This window comes from Gracilinanus agilis, chromosome 5, assembly GCF_016433145.1.
Source record: "Gracilinanus agilis isolate LMUSP501 chromosome 5, AgileGrace, whole genome shotgun sequence".
NCBI classification, from domain to species: Eukaryota; Metazoa; Chordata; class Mammalia; order Didelphimorphia; family Didelphidae; genus Gracilinanus; species Gracilinanus agilis.
In genome coordinates, this window is record NC_058134.1 from 310,713,419 (window position 1) to 310,728,315 (window position 14,897).

Here is a 14,897-nt window from a genome sequence, read left to right on the forward strand (position 1 = left end):
TTCCTTCCTTCCTTCCTTCCTTCCTTCCTTCCTTCCTTCCTTCCTTCCTTCCTTCCTTCCTTCCTTCCTTCCTTCCTTCCTTCCTTCCTTCCTTCCTCCCTCCTTTACCTTGATTAATACTAAGTATTTGATTGGTATTAAGCATTAGTTCCAAGGCAGAAGAGTGGAAAGGGCTAGGCAATTGGGGTTAAGTGACTTACCCAAGGTCATGCAGCTAGAAAGTGGCTGAAGCCAAATTTGAACTCAAGACCTCCTGTCTTCAGGCCTGGAGCCCTGCAGTCCTCTTTCTTATTAGCCATGGACTTTTGGCTGACTTCTTTTATAATTTACTTACTGCAGTTTGCTACTAAATTTCTTGATTCTTATTTGCTTTCATGATTATTTCTGGATGTTACTAGAGTGGATCGGGGGGAAAGGGGGCTGCTGCCTCCCTTCAGAGTCATCTGCAATCTCGGTTAGAAGTCTTACATATATAAATTTGAATGCATTTATCCTGGAATCATTTATAAAACATTTTCATTGGCATAAAGGATTTAATTAGGTATTTTTCTGCATATTCAAAATGTAAATAGTACCTGACAAGTTAGAACTAGAAAAGAAATCCATTAGAAACATCAACAGGTACACTGAAGAGTCTCAAAAACCAAGATTCCTGTATTATTTAACTACTGATTAAACATGTGCTTGTCAAAAAATGCTTACTAATAGCTTGCATTTATATAGCATCTTCAGGTTTGCAAAGTACTTTCCAAATATTGCCTTATTTTATCCTCAGAGCACCCCTGGGGGGTGGGTGCCATTATTATTCTCATTTAAAAATAAGGAAACTGAGGTAGATAGAAGTTAAGGCTAGTCACACAGCTAGTAATTGTCTGAGTAGGATTAGATCCTCCAGATACCCAGTTCTGTGCTCTCTCCACTGTACCACTTCGCTATAGAATTGCTAATACAGTGCAATGTTGGTGCTGACTCCTTCTGAATAAAAAAAAACAAAGGAGCAAAGAACACATTTAGAGAAGCTGAGTGGTATACGGGGGGAGCAGAGAAAAGAGATCTTGAGAGCACATTAAGCCAATGTCTGGACCAAACATTGGGGAATTTCACTCTTCTTTCAGGCATGAAACCCCAGTGCTGAATTGCACAAATTGTATGAAATGATGTTTGCTTTTTCTCCATCAGATGCATATTGTTGGAATTATCATTGTTTTGTGTCTAGAAATTTCTCTGTCCAGAAATAACCTTCTGTATAGAGTTAATCAAGGGAGTTGCCTCGTCAGTTCGATGGATGGTGCGAACATGCCTACTGGCATCTTGCTGAAAGGACTGAGGACATCTGATGAAGTGTTAGCAACCACTGGCTGAGGCTGACCCTGATGTTAACTGACTGGTTTAGAGGAACTCCTTGCAGTATCCTTCCTGGAAGGCTGTGTGAAGATGGGATTAACTCTCCCCTTGCTTATTTTTAGCCAAAGAAATCAAGAACTCAAAGCACCCCTACTTAACACTAAGTAAGAGAATACTAGAGTAAGCTCACACCTCCCAAGGCTACTGCTACCCCGCCTTGGGCAGTGCTAGGCAAATTGAAAGACTGTGATTGGTTTCCATAAAGTGGGGAGGGGACAGGAAGTGACATGGAAAAAGGACTATAAAAAGTCCTGAACTTCCTGTCCAAAGGGCTTCTCCTTTGAACTTCTCCTTTGGAGTTTATCTTTGGACACTGCATCAGGGAGCTGGACTGAAGGAGTCTTTCCCTGGATCCTGTGTTGGCTTGCTGGGTGAGTAGCTGGTCTTCTTTTCCTGGCTTCTGGAAAGATTGGTTCTGGAGAGGCCTTCTTTTCCTGGAGGAGGCTGTGTTGGTGGAACCCTTGCTGAAGACATTACCGGGACTCCAAGCCTAAGAGACTACCACGACTCCACATGGAGATCGGGACTGAGCTGGACTTCTTCGGACAGAAATTATAGGGTATCTAGCCAGGCAATACTTTCTACTTCCTTCCTACATTTCTCCCTTTTACGATATCTCTATTAAACTAAATTGTTAAGCGCAGCTGACTGCTGACTTCAGAGTTAATTTTTTAAATCGGCAACCACAATATTACTTTAGATTTCTCATATTTAACATAAAACCTGAATTTTAAATTCTTACGGCTGGTTTCACTGAGAGTGGCTGGCTTTTAAAAGGGAGCCTGATTTCTTGTCTTATTCTCTTCTTTCTTCTGGGCAGAACCGGAACACTGCAAGAGCAGCCATCTCCATCTCCCTTGGAGAGCCATTAAGAGCTTTGAAATAGATGTGTCCTGGTATCCTCTTTCCACAACTTGCCTGCCTTTGTTGACTGATAATGGCGGAGTCTGCCTGATCGATGTTTCTGCTGCCTAACCTTCTATCTTTCCAGTTGTTTTATTTCTGTTGAGTTATCCCAGGTACCAACTCTTACTCCCATGGCTCAAAGCTACTCAAATGAATTTATAATAGTTTTTGAGATCAAGAGAATCATTTAAAATATTAATTAGTTTCACAAGACCGATTCCACAATTCACCTGTGGAAAGTGGGCAGGAGATGGACATAGAGGAATCTCAGACGTTTGGGAGAAACATCTTCTCCCTAGAGGATTCTGGGTCCAAAGAAGCAGAGCTCCGAGGCTATGTAAACAGAAACCCCTCAGGATGCAGCATTTTATTGGCCTCCTTACTGGCAATAAGAGGGTGAGTGTCCCTGCTTCTGTATGGAAGGTGACCTTTTCCCATCTTGAGATTTACTTTCAACACAGGCTATCGTGATAAGACTAACCACCAAGAAACAGCTTCCCACAAGAATAAACCTGAACTTGATCAACTCCCTTAAAACCAGGTTGGCACACTTCTCCCGTTTCTTTTCTGTTATGGAGGGCTACTGACGGCTGTTGTATTGTAATCTTCCCCTAAAGAGGGGGAAGCTGGCCCCGGACAGCACTGATGCGTTTTGCTTCCTTTCGATAGGGTTGCTCATTTTAGTTGACCCGGCCCAGTCTTGCAGACCTGATCCATGGGACGGCTCTCGAGGAACTGGGCCTGGCAAAGTCCCGGTTAAGCCAATTTCCCGACTCTTTAAAACAACTGCAGAAGAGCTCTGGTTCTTCTTGGTTTGAATGCTGGAACATCTCGCTTGCTCTCTCCAGCTTTGCAGGACCTTCGTGAAGAGGACCAAAAGGACAGCATGGGTGACGTCGGTTGGCTCCAGCAAAAATTAGGTTTCAGTGAGGCAGAGTTGCCCAAAGCCGTCACCTTCACTTTCTTTTCCAGAGTCATGGAAGACCAGCGGCAAGACAAAAGTCAAGATGGCCGCTAACGACTCCAGATGCAATGGATGACCCTTGCTTCCCTGATGTGGCGCCTCAGCAAGCTCGAAGAAGTCCACAGTGCCTCCTCCCCACTGGCTTCCAGGCTGGTGGAACAAACTGTTCTCACCTCTTCCTCTGGTGGAAATCTTTGCATGCCTGGGGAAGACGCCCATTAACTCACTGATGGGTTTGAGGTCTGACCATTACCGCAACTTGGTTTAGTCTACCCACGGAAATGGCTTGCCAGCGTGTGGCCAGTGCACTTCTTGGGGCCATCGGTGAGAGCTGGGTGGCAGGTGGAGGACCCCCAAGGGAGAAAGGAGCCCTGAAGAGGTCTCAGCACACTGTTACAACAGAGGTACTAGTCTTCCCTCTACTCTATGGCACGGGTTCCCAAACTTTTCTGGCCCACCGTCCCCTTTCCAGAAAAAACATGACTTAGCCCCCTGGAAATTAATTTTTTAAAAATTTTAATAGCGATTAATAGGAAAGATAAATGCACCTGTGGCCATCACCGCTCCCCCTGGGTCGCTGCAGCACCCACCAGGGGGCAGTGGCGCCCACTTTGGGAATCGCTGCTCTATGATCTAATGACCCACTTGCCTCCTTACTGTTCCTCACAGGGGAGTCCTCTAGACTCTGTTCATTTTCTTTTTTTTTTTTTTTTAAACCCTTACCTTCCATCTTAGAAGCAATAACGTGTATTGGCTCCAGGCAATGGGGGCTAAGTGACTTGCCCAGGGTCACCCAGCTAGGAAGTATCTGAGGCCAGATTTGAATTTAGGACCTCTCTCCACGGAACCACCCGGCTGGCCATTTTCACTGCCTGTCTCCTACACGTGGATTGTTGCCTTTCATGTTCACATCCTGGCTTCCCTCCGTTCCTTCAAGTCTTTTAGAATCCCTTTTACGCTAATGCTTGCCTTCTCTTCATCATCTCCAATTTATCCTTTTGAGCTCTTGTTTGTAGAGTTTGCAACGTTGTCTCTCCCAGCAGAGTGCGAGAGCTTCTGAATAGGGGCTTTTTGAACAACCTGCCACTCAGGCGTTAAACACTGGCAAATCCAGGGCCGCCTTCGGAAAAGCTTCCTCACAATCACTGTTCACAGGACGGAATGGAACACCTCGAGAGGCGACGAGTTACCTCCCTTTGGGGCTCTTCAGGCAGAGCTGGAAGACTACTGGGGGGGGGGCAGGGACGCCACTAATGCTGGCCTCTAGAAACAAGTTTGTCCTATTTGTATGGATCAAGGAGACGGCTAATGGAGTTAAGGAATTCCTGGAGCCATTGCGAGGAGAAGGTGCCAGCTAGTTTGTCTCCTAAACACATTCCTTCACCCTGATGAGATTGTGAGGCTTTGCCAAATAATGGCTGACCTAGAAGCCGCAGCAGCTGTCTGGGGGCTCTTAACTCTTAAGGACTTGGTCTTTGTCTCCTCTCAGCTCAGGGAAGGATTTTAGATTTTACCTTCGAGTGATTCAAGGACTGACAACAGCCCCAACTTCCATCCATTGTAATTTGTGGGGAAGAATTTCGTCGCCTCCTTTAGGCTCAGCTGGATGAGGTTCTAGGCTGAACTTGACCCCCAAGGGCCCATTTCTCCTTCTTTTCTTTTTCTGGCCCATCTGCTCCCCCAAAGTACCCCTTTTTTTGCTGAAATCCAGGAAGTCGCCTTTCCTTGATCCCCGTCCTGGCCTCGGTGCCTATCATCCATTTCAGGACATTTTTTTCTTCCCCGGATTTTCCTCCTTATTCTTTGAAAGATGCTTATCCATGTCTTGCCTGGCACACAGTAAGGACTTAATAAATGCTCGTCTAACGTCATTTGCCCTCTGTGCATGAATGCACCTCAGAAATCAGTTATGGGCTCTCTTTGGGGGCTCTGACCAGCGTCTGTGGGCTCATCTCTGTGCATATGTGTGAATTCAGTTGTCATCTCTTGTGCGAGATGCCCTTATGATACGGGGATAGAGGCTTCCCCCAGGCACCCCCAAACCCCAGAAAGGGTCTCGGGTCAGAGAGTACAGAAAGACTCTCTTTTCCTTGCATTCCTGCAGTGCTGAGGGTCCCCTCTGGCCTCTCCCCTCATTCTTGATGAGCACAGACAGGCACCTCCCAGTTTGCTTCCAAGAAGCATCTGTTTTCTCTCTCAGGTATCTGATGTCCTCCAAATTGAGCGGTTCACTCCCTTTTGCCTTTGAGGCATAGGACAGAAGCACACGACCCATCTCAGGTTCCAGAGACCCAGTAACATGCTCTAGCCAGGCAGGCCCTGTTGTCAGAAGGGTATAAGTAGCCCAAACTCCATCTCCTCTGGGAGGCAGTATCCCACCTGCTCCTGCCTCCTGGCCATCTGACTTATTAATTCAACTTATATTCGATTTAATAGATCTCTTTTATTTTTAAGCCAATTATTGGAGTCCATCAGCCTTGGCAAAGGGCGCCTGTCCGGATCCCGGGCTTTACTGCCAAGCTCTCCCACATCACTTAGTCCCACACTTCCAGCCGTCTGCTGCCATCTTCACTTGGGTGTCTCACAGGCATCTCAAACTTGGCTCGGCCTCTTTCTCCCTAAATCCGGCTCAGCAGTTTCCTCGAGGGTGCCACTACTCTAATCAACTAGCTCTGCAACCTTGGCACTATGATAAGCTTTATTCCCATTCACTTCACAAGACCCAGTCCGCAAATAAGGCTTGAATTCTGCCTTTCCCACATCTCCCCTCTCGTATCCACACCACGGTCACCTTCCATTTAGAATATCTGGCAATAATCTCCAAACTGATCTCCTGGGGGTCGGCCTTTCTCCTTTCCAAGTTTTTTGATCATAATCATAAATAATGATATTTCTAAAGTGAAGAACTGACCCCGTCACTTCCTTTCCTCTCCAAGAAGCTTCATTGGCTCCTCATTCCTTTTAATACATGAAAAAACCCCTCCATTTTTGCCATTTAAAAAGCCCCATGCAAATACTGTTCCAGCTTATCCTTCCAGATGATGATGTAACCTCAGGAATCGATTGGTTAGGAGCCCTCGTGCTTTCTTTGCACTCTCTCTTTTGGCGATCCCATCAGTTTCTCTGGGTAATCTCTAAAAAGAGGGCAGTCTTGCGGGGGGCCCTAACCTCAGAGAGTATGTGATCAGCTGACTGGAAGAAGAGGAGGAAGGGAAGAGGGGTTCCATCCCCCTCCTCCTGTGAGAGATATTGTGAGGCTTGCCTCTAATTCAACCATGCTTTCTCACTTTTCTCTGCTTTGCCCCCTTAGGTGAGCTGTGCAAGTTCCCAACCTCCTCCTCTTTGAGTTGAGGGGACCCCTCAGGATAGTAACTCGCAGGCACTCGTGGAAAAATCCATCCTCTTCTATTACTTCTTGACTATGGTCTGCACCATAGAGGGTAGGCTTTCCTCTCGAAGAACAACTAAAAGAATAAAAGCCCAGCTCCCCCTGCCTCTCCACACACACTTTTTTGGGTCTGGGGTGAGATAGGGAATATTATTGGATAAACAGGAAAGAGTGGTGGGGTATCTGTTTTCTTACCTCTAAGCCAGTGATTCCCAAAGTGGGCGCCACCGCCCCCTGGTGGGTGCTGCAGCGATCCCGGGAGGTGGCGATGGCCACAGCTGCATTTAGCTTTCCTATTAATTGCTATTAAAATTAAAAAAAAAATAATTTCCAGGAGACTAAGTCATATTTTTTTTCTGGAAAGGGGGCAGCAGGCCAAAAAAAGTTTGGGAACCCCTGGTTTAGAGCTAGAGAACAAAGACCAACTGAAGGAACTAAGGAACGCTATTCTGGACAAGAGAAGACATTTCTTTTCCAGTCTCGAAAGGGCCGGTTATACCAAAGAGGAGCTCCACTAGCTAAAAACAATTCACAATTCCGTGCCTTTAACACTCAAGAAGCCTTTTACACACATTATCTCATTTGACCCTCACAATCACCCTCCGTGTGAGCTCCTATTATCTGCTCCATTTTACATAAAAGAAATGCAAAGCTTACAGATGTTTAGTGACTTACCCAGTCCCATAACTAGTAAAAAAAAAAAATCAGATTCCCCGAAATCACACCAGGTTTTCCTAATTCCAAACCCAGGGACCTGCACATACTGGGACGCTGCTTCTAACTAGTCCTCCCTCTAAACTAGTTGTCCTTGTAAGGGGCGATGGGTCGAAATGGCAAAGAAACGCTTTCCTCTTAGAACTGTCCAAAGTAGACTGGGCGCCTTTTCCTCACTGGAGGCCTTCAGGTAGAGCCTGGATGACCCTGGGGAAGCCGGGGAAGAGACCTCCTCAAGAACAGACTGGAATGGGTGGACGTGGAGCTTCCTTGGAACGTTGGCGTTCTGCCATTTCCTTTCAGGAATGACCTTATTCAACCCTTTCGTCACTCAGCTGTCAACACAGGACGGACTAAGCCACCTTCCAAACCTTCAGTTTATTCCTCTCTGTAGGAGGGAACGCAAACTCCTTCTGGCAGAATAACTGCTCAAAACGGAAATCTCCCCCTTCTAAGCCCTGTCGCCATCTAAACACTCCTGCTACTATCAAGGGCACAATTATGCCAGGTTCCTCACCTGATCCCCATCTGCAACCTTCTGTTGATTCCATCTTTGCAATATCTGTCAAAAATGCTCATTCACTACCCTGGTGCCCTCATTTCCTCAGGCCTGGATTATTGCAAAAGGCTACCGATTGGGCTGCCTGCCCCAAGTGTCTCTCCACTCCAACCCATCCTCCTTTCGGTCCCCAGAGAAACTTTCCTAAAGTAGAGATTCTAACCGTATCGCTCCCCTCCCCCACCTCAATAAACTCTAGGGCTCCCTGTCATTTTCAGGACAAAACCCTCTTTTTGGCATTCACAACCCTTCACGACCGAATCCCCTCCCCTATTCAGTTTTCCTATATCTTTTGCCCCCCATCACCTTTGGTCCAGAAGTGGTTGCTGTTCTTTCTTACCTCTCACTTTTCCTGTCTGTCCCTCATCCTTGGAACATTCTCCTCATCTCTACTTCCTTCTTTTAAACCTCCACTAAAACCCCAACTTCTACGGAGAGCCTTCCTTCTGGAAGATATTTCCTATTTTCCCCACCTTTGCTTATTTCCGTATTTTTCTGTATCTGTTGCTTTTCCAGTTGGATCGTGAGCTCCTCAAGGGAAGAAAAAGGCTGTCTTTGGCTTCTTTTTGGGTCCTCAGTCTTCGCTGAGCCCAGCATTTGGAAGGCACTAAATAAGTGCTTATTGGGAGACTAGGATCCTTTAAAATCTGACCTCAACCTGCCTTGCCTGCTTTAGTTCCTATTATTCCCGTTTGTGCCCTCTGTCTTCCAGGCAAACTTCTCTCAGTCAATACTACTTATTAACTACTCTCTATTATGGTGCTTCTTGCCTTTTTTTAAGTGTTTATTATTGCTCTTCCTCCGACTGAATAATAATAAGCCACCCTTGTAACACGTATAACGAAGCGAAGCCAAGTCCCATGTTGGCCGTGTCTAAACATGCAGCGGCCATCCTGGATTTCAAGGGCGTCACCTCCCTGGCAGAGGGGGGGTTGCCCGATCCACCTCACATCCCTTGGATTCACAGTTTATCATCACATTAATCAGTTTTAAAGTCTCAAAGTCTGTCAGTATAACGTCGCTGTCCTCGTGTCAGTTGCTATCCTGGCACTTAGCGCCCAAAGCACTTCGCTCTGCATACAAAGTTTTGTTCCTACAAACCTTATTCAAACAAATTCTACCGGGTCGTTGGCATAATTATTCCCAAATATCCATCTGTCACAATTTGTGTATATTCCCCAACAGGTGTAAGTCCTTCCTTTGTTTCCAGTTGAGGTTATGAGGAGAAGAGCTTGCTGCAAGTATTTTAGCCTATGTGGCCAGTGGTATGATTGGGTAACAGGGGCTGCGAATTCAGTGAATTCTTTTGGGCAGAGTTCCAAATTACTTATCGGAATGACAAGACCATTCACAGGTCCACCAACAATGCAACAAAGTACTTAATTTCCCAAGATCGCTCTGACATTTACTGTTTTTCTCTTTTGTCATCTTCGCCAATATGACGGGTATGAGGCACCATCTTGGGCTTGTATTTCTCCCATGATTAGTGATTTGGAGCATTTTGTATGGTCGCGGGTAGGTTGGATTTCTTCCTTTGGAAACCCCCCGTTCATATTCTTGCACCAGGTGTCTATCAGGGAATGGCTCTTTGTTTTTTCAAATTTCCACAGATTCCTGATATAGCTTGGATTTGTGGCTTGTTTTTTCAGAGAAACCTACTTTACAAAGCATTCCCACAATTTTCCATTCCCCTCTAGTCTTAATTAGTGTGTTAGGTCGGCTTGTTCAAAAACTTGATTCTTACGTGATCAAATTTGCTCCTTTTGTGTTCTGTGATTCTTTCTCTCTTAGTCCTGAACGCTTGTCAGAGTCCGAGAGCTGAAAGATGTCTTCATTTTTATGGAGTTAGTTTTTATGCCCAAGTTTTGCACGGTACATCCAAGCTTGTTGATGGGTGGACGGTAGGAAACGTGGAGTTCCCCGATGGTCCCATCCTAAGGCATGCTCACCTCGAGCCCCCTACGCGACTCGATTATGCCATCAAACCCTGCTGCTACTTGCAGCACTCAAGAAATCCCCAGTTGCCATCCCAAGAAACAACATAACGCACACATTCCCTCATATAATATTTGCAAAGGAATCCAATCATTCACTGTTAGAATGATTTTCAGATTTAAATTTTGAAAAATTCTGAATCTCAGATAGATTTTGAGTCAGAAAAGAAATCAGCTGCTAGAACTCCATTAATTCACGGGGAGGAAACTGAGCCGTGGGAGTGTTCGGACGTCCCCAGATTCCGAAGTTTAGTTAAGGACAGAGCCAAAACGAAAGTCTGGGTGCCCAAACTCGCCATGCATCACAGAAGGTGTCCGAGAAAACACCTGTTCTCCCACGGGTGTGTCTGTTTTCAAATGGGCTCAAAGTGTCCCCAGTAAAAGGAAAGGAATTTCTCCATTGTTGGAGTACCTCAGGCTTAATTGCTTTATTTATTTATTTATTTCGTTCACTCGTTTCTTTGCTCATTTATTTATTTATTTGTTCGTTCGTTCGTTCATTCATTCATTCATTCATTCAGTCATTCGTTTATTTATTTGTTTGTTTGTTTATTTATTTATTTGTTTGTTTGTTTATTTATTTATTTTCCCCTAGGTGGAAAAGAGGTAAGGGTGAGCAAGGGGGGGTGGTGTCAAGTGACAGCTGGGAAGTGTCTGAGGCCAGATTTGAACCCAGGACCTCCCGTCTCTAGGCCTGACTCTCAATCCACTGAGCTACCCAGCTACCCAGCTTTTTTGTGTCTTCCTCTGGGCCGGTGTTCTTTGAATGTGTGCCGCTCTCCCAACCCTGGACTTGGCGAGGAGGGCACTCAGCGTGTGTCTGTTTTGTGCCAGGGGGCAGAGATGCTTTGTTGCTACTGCTCGGGATACACCATTGGAGGAAAAGCTTTTCTACAAGCTAACAGCTGTTATTGAGTAGCACCTGTGAGCGGGAGGAGTGGGAGCAGAGATCCACAAGGTATCCTCTGGGGACCCAACCTGTCAATGTGAGTGGGGGGGGGAGAGTGAGCGCCCACGGGCCCTCTCCTTGCAGGATGTTCATCTTTGTGCATTGAAAGAAGTATTAGTCACCTGGACTTGTGTGCATAGGAGGAAAAATGCAAAATGTATTATTCCAAGGAGGCAGCTAGGTGGCTGCAATTGGGGAGGACTTGGGTTCAAATCCGGCCTCCCTCAGACACTTCCTAGCTGTAGGACCCTGGGCAAGTTTGCCTAGCCCTTGCCCTTCTGTCTTAAGGGTTAAAAAAAAAAGGGTTACCCTGAGAAGCAAACTTTAAAACCGTGACAGTCGACTCTGCCTGGTTCCTCTCCCCCAGTTAAAGAGCACAGCAAGTTGGGAAAAGTGGAGCCATGTCTGGATATAAACCTTGGGCAAGGGGCCAGAGTTACTGCTAAAGAGAGGCACGCCTGCTTTCAGCCTTCACTAAAGGGTGAGGAGAATCAAAGGAAGTGGCTGAATCTCCGGATTAATCAGGGCACTTCTGAGCTTTTAGAACCTTCCTTGGGAGGACCCGGTGGAGACCGGTGGGTAGGATTAAGAAGGGGAAACGCCCTCTTTCCCACCACTGAATTCCCCAACTGGGTGGGCTTCCCAAGAACATCAGACCATCTCACTCATCACTCGGGTGACAGATGGATTAAACTGCTTCACAAGCTAGTACAGTATCTCTGAATGACCCTCCTCCCACACCCCCATCACTGAAAAACAAAGAAAACTTTCCACATATTTTATATAGAGAGAAAGAACCCTTCTCTGCCCCCCCCAACACACGCACACACGCACACACGCACACGCACACACGTGCACACACACGCTCTACCTAGGACCACTCTCGGTTCAGTTTCCAGGAAGAAACGCCCATCACGGATTACAGCTTTTATTGAAAGTCTGAAGATCTTCACAAAAAGGAAATACAGAAGCAAAACTTTCTTTTTTTAAACTGAAAAAAAAATGAACCTTCCCACAGGCCAGGAAACTTCTGGGAAGGAGAAAGCGCTATTAGTAGGCGTCTGGCCAGTCCCGCCAAGGTCCCTGTGCTTCCCTGCCTCTAGCTTTCTCTCTGTCTCACTGGATGGACAAAGAGGAAATCTTCCTCCTTTTTGCACGGCCCCACGCAAACCAGGCTGCTGCGATGCCGTTATTTCAAGAGAAAGTCCAGTGGCCAACGGCCCTGTTGCCCCTTTTCACCTGACCGAGGTGGCCTCTGACACTTCAGCCGCTTCATATAATGACGGATCCTCCCTCCCTCCACATCCCACAGCTCGTCTGGGGTTACGGCTTCTTACAGAAATCTTTCCTTCTTTGCCGCCGCCACTTCAGTAATTATGAGAGTTCCACGTCATGGGAAAAAGTGTATTCTTGGCCCCCCCAAACAGCACTCATGCTCGGCCTCAGTGTGTACTTGTAGGTGTGGGTTATAGAAGGAGAGGTGTGTGAGGACGGGTCTTGCTGCCGTCTCCCTGGTGACGTGACCGGATCCTCACGTGAATTTCAAGTTATTAACTAAAAGAGCAAGTGGCGGGCAGCTGGGTAGCTCAGTGGAGTGAGAGTCAGGCCTAGAGACGGGAGGTCCTGGGTTCAAATCCGGCCTCAGCCACTTCCCAGCTGTGTGACCCTGGGCAAGTCACTTGACCCCCATGGCCCACCCTTACCAATCTTCCACCTAAGAGACAATACACCGAAGTACAAGGGTTAAAAAAAAAAAAAAAAAAAGAGCAAGTGGTGGAGCTTTCCAGAAAAAGCTTCTGCAGTTATAAATAGAAGTCTTTAGTCATCTGGGGGAGGAAAATCAACTAACCTCTTCTGGCCATTAAAGCTGCTATTTTGGCTTGAATGAGGGAATTCTAAAAATAACAGCTAAACGCGATTTCGAAGCTCGCTTGGTGGTCCTCTGAGCATTCTGGACCATCGTAAGTGCACAGGGAGAGCTTCACCAACGACCAAGGCCACTCAGAGGAAAGGAAGTCGGCCTCCGATACAGAAGGGCTGGGTGGCCTTCTGCAGGTCCCTTAGTGTCTCCGTTAGGGAGTTCTCCACACCAGCGAAAAACAGCAGCTCTCGTCTCCTTCCCCACTGCTACTGGACGGAAGAGAAGCTCTGCCCCAACGAAGACGGTGGTCGAACACACGTGATTTTTAGAGACCGCGTGAAGGAACCTACAAACTTGATGTCAGCCCAAGGGGGAGAGAAAAAGAAAAAGGAAGCATCCTTTTCTCCCAGCAAAGGGCCGACTCTAAAGACGACTCAACTGGACAAAAAGGAAACAGGAAAATCAAACATATGTCCACGTTGGGCGTGCCTGGTCACCGGCACGAGACTCCGGAGCAAAGTCCCACATGGATGATTGTCTCCTCCACATGCTAGCGCTGGCGTTCCTGGTCACTCCAGAACGTGGGGCTTCACTACTAAGGCCCTTTCCTTAGTCAGCCTTTGCTCTCTTCCATGTAGCATTGCTTGTTTTGGCCCACGAGCGCGCGAAGGTGCTTGCAGATGTGGCCGACGGTTTTTAGGGGCCTTTGGTCACAGACTAACTCTTCATGCCTTGCCCTCGTTCTCAGAGATTCCATCCATTTCTCACCAGAGACAGGCCGCTTTCACCTTATTTTGTGTTCCAGGCCATGCCGGGCAGAAAAAGAAACAACCCTCCAAGAGGCCCAACTGAATTTATCGTTAGGATGGAAACAAGTCAAAATGGGGCGGGAAGAAAAGGCCCGGGGGGGGGGGGTTCTGGGGCGAAAAAGACTCCCAAGAGGCAAAGGTGGCTTTTCAAAGGTCCGGGATCGCTTTTTCGTTTATGTGGGGGAGAGGAGTGGATTTCATATTGCTGTTTAGTATGTCAAAATATTTCACACAAAAGGGAACTTCCCAGGTGAGCGGATGACTAACAGCGTAGTCAGCCAAGTCACCAGATCCCGATTGGAGGAAGCGGTCACGGGGTTGGAGGCAGGTTTGCACAAACCGGGAAAAAGGGGTCCAGTGTGATTTTCTCTTCATCTTTTCTGTTCTGACCTGAAAAAGGAAAGATGGTGGCTGAAGGGGTAGCTTGTAAGCTCAGCCGAGGGGCAGGAAGCCACGGAGAGCAGGCCAGGCCTTCTGAAGGGGTGAGCAGAGCTAGCAGTAATGGCCAGTACGGGGGGCTTTGGGGGAAAGTCTCTGGAGTGGACGGATTAAAGAAGAACAGGCCGACACGAGAAGCTTTCATGCCCAAGTGGAGCTGCTCTAAGATAGCCCGAAGCAGGGTCAGAACGAGGGGAAAAAATATAGTCTTCTGACCGGAAGAAAAGATTCAGTGTTAGTGGAGAGCATTGACTACTTTAGTTAGGCTGGGAAGGAAAGCGGTAAACCGTTCAGTTAGTGACGCAGTTATTATGACAGATAGTTCATTAGAAAAGGAAGACACTCGTTGGTTTTGAGGTGGTTCAGTCTTGCTGGGATTTTCCCAGTGGAAATAGAGAGGTAACGAATGCCTCCCCGATAACTATATTGTTCTATGAAAAATGACAACTGTCTGGATGAGGTCTGGCGAGCCCCTTCTCTCCCGGGAGAGTCATCTCTGGGGAAAGTCGTATCACTGTGCCTCTGCTGCCCTAAAAGACTTCCCCGGCTAGGTGATGAGAGCAGCCACTGAAACTTTCCGTCAAGAATTAGCCTGTGGTTTCAGGGGTTTATCCTGCCATTTTACCCTTAGGAGTGACTGGCAAACAACATCAAAGTCACTTCTTTCATTTCTGAAACACTAGGGGTCCCTTCTGTCAATTGGGATTCCAATGACATATTATCTAACAGGATTTCTCCAGGCGTCTACCATTTTGGATTAATTCCACTGCATTTCATGGAGATTATTAGTGTATTTGTTCTACAGTTAGAATAGAATATTCTATCAACTCAAATGCAGCGCCTCTCTCTCTCTCTCCTCTCCTCTCCTCTCCTCTCCTCTCCTCTCCTCTCCTCTCCTCTCCTCTCCTCTC

General features: G+C 46.9%; 1 protein-coding gene across 1 annotated transcript in view; it reads right to left on the bottom strand.

Moving 5' to 3' along the window:
- Positions 1–13,638: 13,638 nt before the first annotated feature.
- Positions 13,639–14,897, bottom strand: part of CNTN1 (contactin 1) — an 80,230-nt gene continuing 78,971 nt past the window's right edge. The window contains exon 14 of the mRNA XM_044678101.1: positions 13,639–13,938. Within this exon, the coding sequence (XP_044534036.1) occupies positions 13,859–13,938 (80 nt within the window). The 3' untranslated portion in view covers positions 13,639–13,858. The remainder of the gene's footprint in view (positions 13,939–14,897) is intronic.